Below are 12,328 nucleotides of genomic sequence, written 5' to 3'. Positions count from 1 at the left end.
CTAATGCCCAAGGGCGGTTCGGTTGTGATTTTGGGGCTGGAGTGATCGCCACCGTATCGGAGTTTCGAGTTTCCATTTGCAGCAGTTCATCGTTTTTGCTCTTTAAGGCATTAACAGCTTCTAACGGGTCGAGATTGATAAGCGCAAATCTTTATATCTCTCTGTATATATACTTGTGGAATCGAATCGATAATGGTGGGACGGAAACTGTTCAAAACGAGGATATGCTTACTGTATAGGAAGGGTCATTGCCATCGTCAGACCTGCTCTTTTGCCCATGGCGATGCTGAGCTCCGTCGCTATAATTCTTCTTCTTCGTCCTCCTTTCATGGTATGCATACACTATGGTAGTTCAAATTTTGTTTTCTTTGTTTGCGTTTTAATTTATATTATAGAACTTGGATAGTAATGATTTGACAGTTTTTTTTTTATAATAGCTGCATCATTAGAACCAATTATGTTTCAGTCTTTCATATAGGATTAGCACACATGAATTGGTTGATTGCAAATGAAATTATGAGAATTCCATGCATATGGTTCAGAAAGGAAGCATCAGAATCCAAAAATTATAATTGTGAGTCACATACAACATAAAATGTTGCAAATGGCTATTAGGGACAGTTACAACATTGACTGCTACATTGGGTGTTTGTTTCTTTTGGACCACCAAAATTGAGTAGTACTGGTACGCCCCGCCTTCGGTCCCTTCCTCTACATTCTAGGTAGTACACCTTAAGTCCTCAATAAGTAGCATCAATATTTTTAGAAAAACGGATAAATTTGTTGAGTGCAACGCTACTGGCACAATAGAGGCTATTGCTACCATGTTCTGATTCATCAATCACTGGATTTAAAAAGTTCAATCATCTAATGGAGTAATGGCAAATGGGTTAAAGATATGCTCATGGAACTAGAAGTATCAAATTGTAAGCTTTTCCAGTTTTTATTTTTTATTTTCTTAAGCACATATAGTGACATTGGATAATATGTTCTAGAGCCAACACTTTTGTCCTTTTAAATTGCATATATATGACAGGCCTAATTGAAATATGGAATATAATGCAACTTCTTGTAGTCAGTCTTCTTCCTACTTAGAGAAAAGGACAAGTAGTTCTTTTAGTTCTAGCTGTATATACATCCGGCAAATTTTGCCCTTTCCAAGCGCAAGATTCTTCTTTCTCTTTATCTGTCCAGCTTCGATTAAACTCACTCACAGCTGTTAAGTTATGATTGGTAAGAATATATCATTGCCTGACCATTCTTTTGGCCTGGCTCCAGTTGATACATGCTCAGCGTGCCCAACTTTTGCTAAGGCCATTAGCGCACATGAACAGTTTGTTATAAACCAAATGAAATAGACCCAGTATACCCCACCCGAAGATAGAATCTGGGGATAAGATGTACGCAAACCTTACCTCTGTCCCACAAGACAGAGAGGCTCATGAATGATTTGCTATGTTTCCTATATGATTTGCTCCTTCTCGTAATATATAAACTAATTTGTTGGTATTGATGAAAGGGCCAGGAGCCAACTATGAAAGTCTGATGGGGAAGGATTGTTTAAGAATCATATGCAGATGATGAATTCAATTGGTCAAGTATTTGCTACAATAACTTGTTGAAGTTTATGCATAGATATTTTTCAAATATTTTTGAGTGGTTTTTGCATTAAATGACTGAACTATTTGCATTTGAAACTGTAATTCAATATCTGACCTACTCCAGTAGGACAATGCCTGCATTGTGGTTGTTTTCTGAGTGGCTTTTTGATCCTTGATACACTTTAGGACTTCTACAGCACTCTTTGGGCTCTTTAGGTTGCAGTTTCAGCCTGTCTTGAATTTTGCTTAAGTCAACAGGTTGCTGGCCATAATGCTTTGATGAATATATGTATGACAGCGAACTCCCAACTTATCTTTGGTTGACATCAAGTTTCGTGATGAGACACATAATTGTATCAGCAGTTGCATATCTCATTATCAATTATCAAGACATCCTCTGACTGGCCTAGTATGTTTTTATCAGAAGGAATTTTGCTGGTTGGTTTGTCTTATTGCTGCTTGTGGTATTGTTCTCGGGAACTTCGTCTTCGTTTGCGCTTAGGCGTCTATGAAACAAGCCATATTTTTTGAAGAGTCAGAACTATGACTTCATGGACATAATATCATCCATAACTTAGACGTCACCAGATGGGTTTTTCATGCATTCAAACACTTTTCTTGTAAGTTCTCGCTTGCGTGCTGGTGGAGCCTGTGCTACTTTCTCACTTTGGCTCCATGAAACATGATACTGCCAAGGAATCTATTGAATGGAAGATCTTTCCAGAACAAGCAAACATATAGCATGTGAGATGGACTAATATATTTATTCTATGACATCAAGGAGAATATCAGACTATATATTGTTCATACTTGTTCAAGAAGAGAAATATCTACTATCTTCTTATCCGTTGCATCCACGATATGCAAAAGTTTTCTCAATGTTATACCTCAAATATGGATGCATCTACTTCTTTCCATTTATATGAGAGCTTTAGTTTCCATGGACTGTGGCCCCTTTGGAACTCGAAAGAAGGCACCATAACTTTTCATTATTGTCTTATGATGTTGTTCCATATTACGGTAAGGTGTATCTTTGTTGTTGATTATGGGCCTTGTGGTTATCTTAAATTTGAAATAAGAGGATGCTGGTGTTCAACCTACTGGAAACATTCTTTTCATGTTTTGCAGGGAGGCGGGAATATCGTGGTGCTGATTTAAGAGATAAGCTAGGCAGACAGCGTTCCCCTCCTTGGAGAAACTCTCTTGATAGAGATGCAAGAGATCAACTCCCATCTCATGGTCAGAACCTTATCCTTGCATTGAACTTCTTCTGTATTCTACCTTAGATAGGTTAAAGTAGACTAGAGCAAACTCTGCTAGCCTGCTATCATTGCATGACATTCATTATATCCGTGCTTGATGTTTTATTATGTCTTGTTTTTTCATGTTTCTCGAGAGTTGTTACAAGCTCATTCCAATAAGCATTTGAGGATATCCATCAAATTTATACGCCTTTTCCCCATCTCTTCTTTTCTTATCTTGTTTGGACAATTTCTTTATTTGTGAAACTTTTTTCTGTTATATTGCAGGACATAATTCTCCAAGATTGGGGAGAAAGAGGTGCGTTTCTAAAGTCACTAACTTTTTTTAAGTATATAAATATATAATAATTATATACGCAAGTTAAACATACATACTTTTCTGAAGTTACTAACTTACCATCCCTTGGGTTTGCCCTTATTCTTTTTTCTATTTTGTGCATTTAGTTGATAGATTAAGAAAATATGGTTTGGTGGTGGTCTTGTATGAGGATAGTTACTTTATGGTTTTGTGAGTGATCCTGGTTTTAGATATTAATTTGACGATTCATATAGGTCTCTCTCGATTGAGACCCAGGAGAACTGGTTTCAACTATTAGTCTATTACAATAGAAAACTTATACAATTTAGGTGGATTCGTCACATAAAGCAAGGCTTCTTTTGTTTGATCCACGACTTTTGCACCATCTGACTTTACCTCAGAGGTTCTATCTGGAAGCAAGGCTTATAACATGCAGTTGATATTAGTAGGCATTTGGATCTTTATTTCCTTACAAATAATTCAGGAACTATAACATTGCATGGCTTCTACGATAAAGAATGAGGTCCATGTTAAAAGACCCTTGTCCCTAAGAGTATCATTTTATGACTTCTTTTTTGCTTTGTTGCATTTTAAAGGATTAATGATGATTTTTTTTTGGTAAAACTGGTAAGAGTGAGTGAGTGACTACTACGCAAATGACACCCTTGATATACATGTCACTGCGATTTGATGATTCACGTATGAGAAATTTGATGGTTTATGAAGATGCCTTACCTTTGGTTTGGTGTTTAGTGGTCGGTAAGATGTCATGGAGACGTCAAAGACCTTCCAGCCTAGTGGTAAAGGCTTGGGCATGGCATAGTCATGAACCCGAGTTCGAGCCCTGGGAGGGGAGTGTTGGCGACATTTAAGTGGGGCCATGTTTAGCCTTCAAAATTGCCGGGGATTAGTCGGGCTTTGGCCCGGACACCCTTACAAAAAAAAAAGATTTCATGGAGACTTCTTCCCTGAGAAGCAGGGATGTGGCTCCTACCCATCAAACTCCCGAATTAGGTGCTTTCATGTGTGGAGTTCTTTAGGGTCTGGTGAGATGTGGATTTGACCGTCTCCAAAGTATTGACCATTAATACAGTGGGTACGCAATGGAGGATATGGGAGTGATAAAGATATGGAAAGAGATGAGCATACACAAATCTTAAATCTACATCAGAAAAAGGGAAAGAAACAAAATTTTGCAAATTATCAACTTAGAAATTAGGTACAAATTTTTGTTTGCCTGAAAGAGAGAGAAAGGGTGTTAGGCCACAGTGAGGTCATGTTAATGATTCTGTTGGGTATAATGATGAGTATGATTTTGTGAAAAGTAAAATTTTGTTATTTTATTTTGTAATTTTTTACTTATCATCCCAGATGTAGTATGAATTATGAAGATAAACTTCCTTGTTTCCATTGCTTTTTGTTGTAGACTGTTCTATACACACAGGTACCACTGACATTGCCACAAGTTTTTAAACCGTCAAATAGCAGTTTCCACATATCACACACCCATAACCTTGTAAAATAGCTTCTGATTCAGCGACATGCACTCTTATATTTAGATGATCTCATAATTCTTTTTCACTTTGGAGTTGAGAAAGGGATTTGCTTGTTTTTCCTGAAGTTGAGTATCTGAAAAGACTACTATCTTGCTTGGTTTATTTTCGGCCATCTCTTTGTCATGCATTTCTGTATTCCATACTTGTATTCCAGTGATTGGGATCACAGAAAGAGGCAGGACTTTGACGGTGAAAATGATTTCTCTGGAAACTTGAGGTTATCAGATGGGGCTGAACGACAAACCAGAGAAAGAAAACCCTCATTCACAGAATTTAAGGAGGTTCATGATGAGCAGGTTTAATTTCCTCTTAAATTACTAAATAACGATTTGTTTTGGTCGATTAGAAAGGTCGTGCTCTGAGTGCTTACTTTTTGTGTTTCCTTTTAAACCCATGGTGCAGTTGATGCAAGTGCAATCTGAAATTGATATGCTTGAAGATCACAAGCAACAACTGCAGGTGAGTTCTGCCTTTTGTGTTTCCAGTGGCTAACAATTATAGTTATGGTTTCCAATACTCTTAGGGTAGGGGCGAGCAAGAGGATCAAAAACAGGTGACATCATGAGCTTTCACATTTGGAGATGGTTGCTAGTGTCTTTTTCGAATCCGTTTATTTCTTGAAACTTCATCTATGTTTGAATTCGGCAGTTGTTCTTTGTTCTTGTATAGCTGATGAGCATCTGGTGCTTCATTGTTGCATGTTTATGGCAATGACCACTGTAACTTCATAAGCGTTTGCCATAAACATGGTTATGATTACATCTAATCGTCTAAAGTTGTTCATAATCCAACTTAAATCAAGTAAGCTTTTGTGCAGACTACGACTACTGAATATTTAATTACATATAAGTCTGTTACTTATCAACTAAAACAATGCTGTAAAGGTAAATGACAGGAGGTGATTTGTTTGTTCAAACACTATTACATGAGTCATTATAGGTAATCATTTCATTCCAGAGCACGCCCCTACATTGATGTAGTAGGGATGGCTGGAACTTGGAATGTCATTCCTTCTCTTAGATGCATTCAGACTGTCTTGCACTAGAATTAGATAAATGTCACTTCATTTCAAATCATGTTTGTTATACAGACGAATGTTAGTTTTCTTGGGGATGTGGACAATTATTGTTTATTTATCTTTTGTAAATTATTTATGTAATGGACATGCATTCAGACAGAGGTCACATGATTTCAAGTTGTCTTTGTTATGCAGACAAAATGTTACCTTTTTTGGGCCAGTGGACTATTGTTATTTATTTATTATTGCAATTTTTTCTCAAGTCTTATTGTGTATCCTCTAATCAATGTAATAATGCACAGATCTATTTGGAAGAAAGGTTCCAAGAAGCAGATAGTCTAAATTCTAAAATTGAAGAGCTTGAGATGCAATTGACCGTGGAGAAAGAGGAATACAAAAGGTGTCTGATTGATCATAGCAAATCTTTAATCTTCTTTCTACTTTCAACATTTTTAGTTACACGGTCTTTCTGTTCCTTATAATTTTTACTTGTTATATGTCAGAATTTCTTCCAAAATCAGGAAGTTCATCAAGGCAAATAATCGTCACATAAGGATACAAGATGAACTGAAGAGGCAACGATCTGTTTCTATATTGTCAACTGTGTGCTTTTGGCTTCTCCGATGCAGATTTTTTTGATGAAATGCAGATTTTGTTTTCCACATTCTTTCGGGGTTATTCCATTTTCTCGTATTTCCTTTCCCCCCTTAACTGTTATAACAGATATTACAATATGTAGGTCGCAAGCTCGTCTTCAAAAGCTTGGGGATCAGCTTGGTTCTGATGCCAGAGCTGCTGCGAATGAAGAGGATATCAGCATTAATATATTAAGTGACGAAGATACTCTGGGCAATATGATCCCCAAAAACGATAAGGTTTCACCAAGGAAGGATGAGATGTTGGGCAATCATTTAATGGGCCCACAGAAGGATCAATATAAGTCTTCTCCAAGCAAGAAAAGGATGAGGTTTCATATGGTAGAAGCTGATGAAAAATCAAAACAAGGTATCTCTTATATCGCGTTGCTGAAGCACAAACGTTTGTTAACTCTTCCATTTGAAAAAGAAAGAGAAAATGGTGAAAAGGTCTAGGGTACTCGTTAAGAAGGAACAAAAAGATTCTAGCTTTTGTCTAATTGTCTTGTTTATTTATTTGTTAATGTAACCATTTTCCTTGTACTTGAGTAACACCATATTTCTCTCCACGTTGGTTATTTTCTAAAAATGGTGAAAGGTTCTGACATGAACTACCTTTTCCTGCTTGGAGATCACACCATATGCCCTACCTCTGGACATGTGGCATTCCTAGTCTACCTGTTTTTTCTGTACATGGAGGTTGCTGTTCTGAGCACTTATTAATGAATTTTTAAACATTTTTTGCTTGTGAGAAGAAAAAATTATGGAAACTTCATGGTAGTAAATTATATTAATCCAAGATAAGATGTCATTTTAGCATTCTAAAAAGTTCTCCTGTATACACTGCTGAAGTTTCAGGCATCCACGTCGATGCCAAACTTCGGTTTTTGTGCTGTTGACCACTGCCAACTTTACAACTTCACTACAGAATACAGATGCAGTTGCCTTAGACTGCATTTGGGCCTTCAATATTGGAAGAACAATGTAGATACCTAGGCCTCTAGTTCTCTCTAGTTGCACGAATGCACGAGTTTCATTTCCCAGCTGAAATATACATCAAATTGTCCTGCCTTGGGTGGTATCTCGTTTCAATCGTTATATTTTACAAGCTTGTTTTTCGGTATCTCTTGTCATCTCCTTACTCAAGCTACCATGCTTTTTTACTTGACTATCTCTAATAGTTCTATTAGATGGTTAAGGATTTGATGATAGAGATTCTTTAAAGCAAGGGTCCTAATTTCTGTTATAGAAGTATGAAAGCGCTATTTTGTAAGGTTTGTTGCATCATTGTTATCTTCCAAAAATTCTTTATTGATATTTCTTTGGTGCACCAGCAAGTTCAACAAGAGAACGGCTAGGTATGGGAAATATGAAATCTGAGAGGCATCCTAGATGGGATGCATATCTTGATCAAACAAAAAACACTGATGAAGCAAGGTCAGAGGCTAATGGAATCAGCAATGCTAGACCTTCGGTTAACGATGGCAAGCCTTTGCGAAGAAAGAGCAATTTCACCAGCGCCCCCTCAGGAGATAAGGTGCCTTTTTGTAATCATACCAGCTTCTTTATTATATCTAATTTACACACTATTCCTCCATTATAACTCCAAAGCATTTTTCAGTGTATAATGTTCAACAGAATGAAAAATAAAATTACCAATTAAGCATTGAAGTTTACATGGTGGCTGATGCCCATACTTCCATCAACCTATTTGTTGATGTCAGCAAAAAACCTACATGACCCCATCTTATCAAAACAATAATGTCAAAATCCTAGCACTGTGGTTTCTAGACCATGATATTTATATCATCAGCATAAGGGTTTGGAGAGGAGGAAAGGTTCCTGTATCTAAATTATGTTGTACAACCTTTGAGCTTGTAGTTGACTTTTCATACAATCTCCAATATGGGTAGAATTTACAAGTGCAATGAGGCACCAAACCACATCTTTCTACAAAGATGATGCTAGTTCTATTTTAAAGGACAAACTTAAATGATTTTTAACTGCTACGGGTTGCTCTACATAAAGGCCTTCTAGATACGATAAATATGTTTTTGAGACCTGAAGACGAAAGGGTCAAACCTGTAAAAGAAATTGTTAGCATTTTGAAAGAACCTAGTTACTCATTTGGAACTCGCTGGTAAAGAAACAATATATTCTGTTTCAATGCATATGATAAATTTACAGTCCAAATTTATGTGGTTTAGCACTACAATAACATAATTATAGAACATCAATTTCTTTTAGTTGCTGCATGCATCTGATATTAAGCTGGTGTGGTTGTTTTTAGAAATTCATAGTAAAAGGCATGAAATATTCCCTTTTTACACTGAAAACACTTCCCACATGTGCCACATCTTTAAGCTACAAGTAGACGGGTCCTTGATGCATAGATACCAGGCCTGGCGCTTCCAAAAAGTCAGGGATAGAAGGATGCTTCTGTAATTCTGTGTATAGAGTAAGTCTGAAATCAAACAACTAAAAGAAACAAATTATTTTCATAGTTCTTACATTAAATATTTAAAGATCAAAAGTGAACTCTAGTTCTGGGATAGAGATAATCTGTAATTTAGAAAATAAAAAGTTACAAACGACTTTGACTGGACTAATATATGTCATATAAAGCAAATCACATAAAAAATAATATTATATAAAATAAACACATTTAACTGTAGCCTTATTTTTTATTTTACTGTTACCTAATATGCCCGTATATCCATTATAGTCTAGGCCATCGATGAAAATAGCTGTATAGTCTGACTCACCTTGCCTCTCAAGCATAAAACTCAGGTTTTACTGTAAATTTTTTGCCTCGATCTAAGTTTGTTGTTGTGCATCTTTCATCTCCATTTAAAAAAACACAGAAATCAACCTCCTGTCTCAACAATATTCATAGTCAACAGTCCAAATATATGGTGAAATCTGCATCCCTTGCATGACACCAGGAAAAACTTATCGTCTTTCTGGTGAAACCTGTGTGGATATGTTAATGTTGACAACGTAGCCAAGATGATTTACATTTGAAGACCGAGTTTTGTAATGACAAATTCGTTTTAGAAATAAGGAAAATAGCTGTTAGACGTATTTTTTACACTAAAGCACTATAAATGAGCAGATTAAGGATCATGAGTCGACTAGAACGGCGGTAAATATTGTGGATGATGTTGTTGAAGTGGTTGAATTGAATGAAAAGCTTGAGGCGGAAGAAGTCGCCTCTGATAGAGTTGAGGGAGGTTCTACACTTGACAATGCAGCCTTGCCATTTCTGTTGCCACCTCCACCACCTCCTGCAGTCGTACAGAATGCTTACTTACAGGTTAGGCTTGCGTCTCTATCGGTTATTTTGATACAATATCTTCCATCAATTTTGGTTTAAAATTGTGTGCCATAAGATATTTTAATTGATATTCTTACTATTTTCTATTCGTTCTTCGAGAAATGCAACAACCAACTTCATTTTTTCTTGAAGTTAAATACGTGTAGGTCAATGTTAAATATTAAAAGTAGTTTGTCTGAGATTCAAGGTCAACTAAGACATCTGATAAGAGAGTGAATGGAGTATAAAGTAATACTTCCTCTATCCAATGAAAATTGCAACAATAAACAATTGTCCGATTACTAGAGGAGAGGGACCCTCAACTGGAAAATAAAGGCTAGGGATTAGTTGAGGTGCACGCAAACTAACCCGGATACACATGGTTACCAAAAAAAGAGGAGAGGGACCCTGAAGGTTGGGATGGATGCATGATATAATATGTTCATGTATCTAAAGTTATTGGGTTACTGCAGCCTGATTATTTACTCCCTCTCTTGAAACAGAATCGCAACGTTTGTTTATGCAAGTACCACTATTAATCAAATGTGCATCAGCACCACTCAATAATGAGGAAATATGATAATGTGGTAGAGCGAAAGCAATAGTATTGGTAAGTTGTAATGACGATAATGAGCAAATCGATAAATTTAACATGAAATTTTTCCAAGAACTGGAAAATCGGAAGACTTACAAAAAATTGATGCAATTTTCGTTGGAAAAAAGTACGTAGGCTTGTGAAAATTGCAACAAGTTCCATTTCATAAATGTCCATTAAAATGGTGAATTTTCTCATTCCAACAAGTTAATACTACTTATTTGCCCACATCATTAGGAAATGTTAAAACACGCACACACACACACGTGTATATATATTATCAAGATCCCCCTGGTTTGCCATTATTAAAGTCTGTTGTTAACAATTGAAAATTCTGAACTACATGTAAAATTTATGCTCCCTCTGCATGACTCATGAATTAAGATGCCTTGTGACAAGTACATTTTCTATATTTTTGCAAATTTCTGTGGCAATCATTTACTTGCAATGATCATCCTTGCTATTTGATGTTATTGATTTTAGTTCACATAATTTTTATATTTGTCCAATTATTGGAGGGTATTTATGAGGCAAGCAGGGGTTCTTTACAGAAATAGACTCTCAACCCTTTTGGGTAAAAACAAGGTCTGCATACATCTTAACCTTAGATCCTACCACTGTGTGAGATATACTGGGATCTTTGGTTTGTAGGGACCTTGTGATGACGATTTGTATTATATGTTAATATTTAACATGATGCATGCCATATCATTCATATGACATGTGAGATATGCAAAATGACTGATCATTGACCTTGCATTTTGGTTGCAGTACAAGGGGAAAGATGAGAATGTGGATGTGGTTGATGATGATGGTGATGATCTTGATGATGAAATGGTGGATGTGGATATTGGTTGACTGCCTCTTCCCCCTTGTTTCATTGCAGCTTCTCTAAGAACTTGCGACTCTCGTTATGTTCATGTTGAAGTTTCGTAAAAGAATTCGAAAGTTTTTTGAACTTTTAGGCCTTGGATCACAGGGTCTCGTGATGACACAAGGTCCATGCACGACAAGGCACTCACGTTTTTGTACATCGATGTTTTTGTTCGTCAAATCTAAAATTGACAAATGCATTTAGTATGCAATCATTAAAATGGTGTTCTAGAACTTGAGTTTTGAGCGATCGGTGTATTTTGTGCCGTGGAACATGGACCTTGGGTGTATTTTATCAGGCCGTGTGTTTCCTTGGAAACCTCTTCGTCTCTTGAGATAGAGGAAATATATGCATACGTCTTACGGGCACCCATATCCTCAATCGCACCCCACATTTGGTTGGGATATATTGGGTTGGTTTGATTGTTTTATATTCTCCTTCGATGAAAAAGGCAATACGGTTTTAGAGATTGTAGTTGTTTATATATTTTTAATTAACTAAATGACGATTTTACCTTTAAGTAATGAATTTTTTTTCATCTTAAGAGTAAAATTGGGAAGTAAAGACTTACATTTGAAAGTTGGACAATTATCTCAAGTCAGAAATATACAGATTTATTTTGGAACGGACGGAGTTTTATCTGTTAAGAGCATGTTCCTCAAAATAGAGAATCTGGACAATTTTTTTTTTTTTTTTTTTTTTTTTTTTGGCGAAAACAGCAGAGATTGTGAAATTTAAAGTTAAAGAATAAAGGACTATTATGCCTTGTTTGTTTTTCATTAAAAAACTCTTATTGGTTCCTTATTTCTGAATCGTTAAGAGGTAAAGTTATTTAGACTGTTTGTTTTTCCAATTTTTTAGAGACACTTATGTCTTATTTTCTTCGTTATTTGATAAGAGGTAAACTTACCTCTTATTTGCCTCTTATTGTTCTTCAAATCCTCAACGACGGCATTTGTCAATCGATTAACTTTATTCGATCATTACTCTTAATCGATCCTTACCAAATCAATCCTTAGCTCTCTTAATTAATGTATTTTAATAGTATGTAAATATGTTAAACACCGTTAATGACATATTTTCGTTTAAATGAATGTTAATTATATAATTTAGATGAACATTTCGTAATGATGATGAATAAATATGTGAAATTGTATAAATTTATTAATAAAT

General features: G+C 35.9%; 1 protein-coding gene across 2 annotated transcripts; it reads left to right on the top strand.

Moving 5' to 3' along the window:
* On the top strand, positions 1–11,608 carry LOC112527814 (zinc finger CCCH domain-containing protein 13-like). 2 transcript variants are annotated; one of them, XM_025138625.1, is made up of 12 exons: positions 1–331; positions 2,730–2,840; positions 3,131–3,161; positions 4,588–4,605; positions 4,872–5,013; positions 5,120–5,176; positions 6,038–6,135; positions 6,239–6,310; positions 6,475–6,740; positions 7,705–7,907; positions 9,486–9,686; positions 11,053–11,608. In XM_025138625.1, exons 1-12 carry the CDS (start codon positions 193–195, stop codon positions 11,137–11,139), a joined length of 1,425 nt encoding a protein of 474 aa, XP_024994393.1. In that variant the 5' UTR covers positions 1–192; the 3' UTR covers positions 11,140–11,608. The 2 variants fall into 2 exon arrangements, with proteins under 2 accessions (XP_024994393.1, XP_024994394.1); XM_025138626.1 differs by lacking the exon at positions 4,588–4,605.
* Positions 11,609–12,328: the final 720 nt, after the last annotated feature.

This window comes from Cynara cardunculus, assembly GCF_001531365.2.
Source record: "Cynara cardunculus var. scolymus isolate 2C chromosome LG 15, CcrdV1, whole genome shotgun sequence".
In the NCBI taxonomy this organism is placed as follows: domain Eukaryota; kingdom Viridiplantae; phylum Streptophyta; class Magnoliopsida; order Asterales; family Asteraceae; genus Cynara; species Cynara cardunculus.
The sequence above is the reverse complement of the archived record's forward strand: the minus strand, read 5'-3'. Positions and strand labels throughout refer to the sequence as shown.

Bases quoted from the DNA above. Each gene is read 5' to 3' on its own strand.
- LOC112527814 (XM_025138625.1), top strand. From the start codon at position 193: ATGGTGGGACGGAAACTGTTCAAAACGAGGATATGCTTACTGTATAGG. The intron at 6,136-6,238 runs GTGTCTGATTGA...GTTATATGTCAG, and splicing joins GAGAAAGAGGAATACAAAAG to AATTTCTTCCAAAATCAGGA. The intron at 6,741-7,704 runs GTATCTCTTATA...TTGGTGCACCAG, and splicing joins TGATGAAAAATCAAAACAAG to CAAGTTCAACAAGAGAACGG.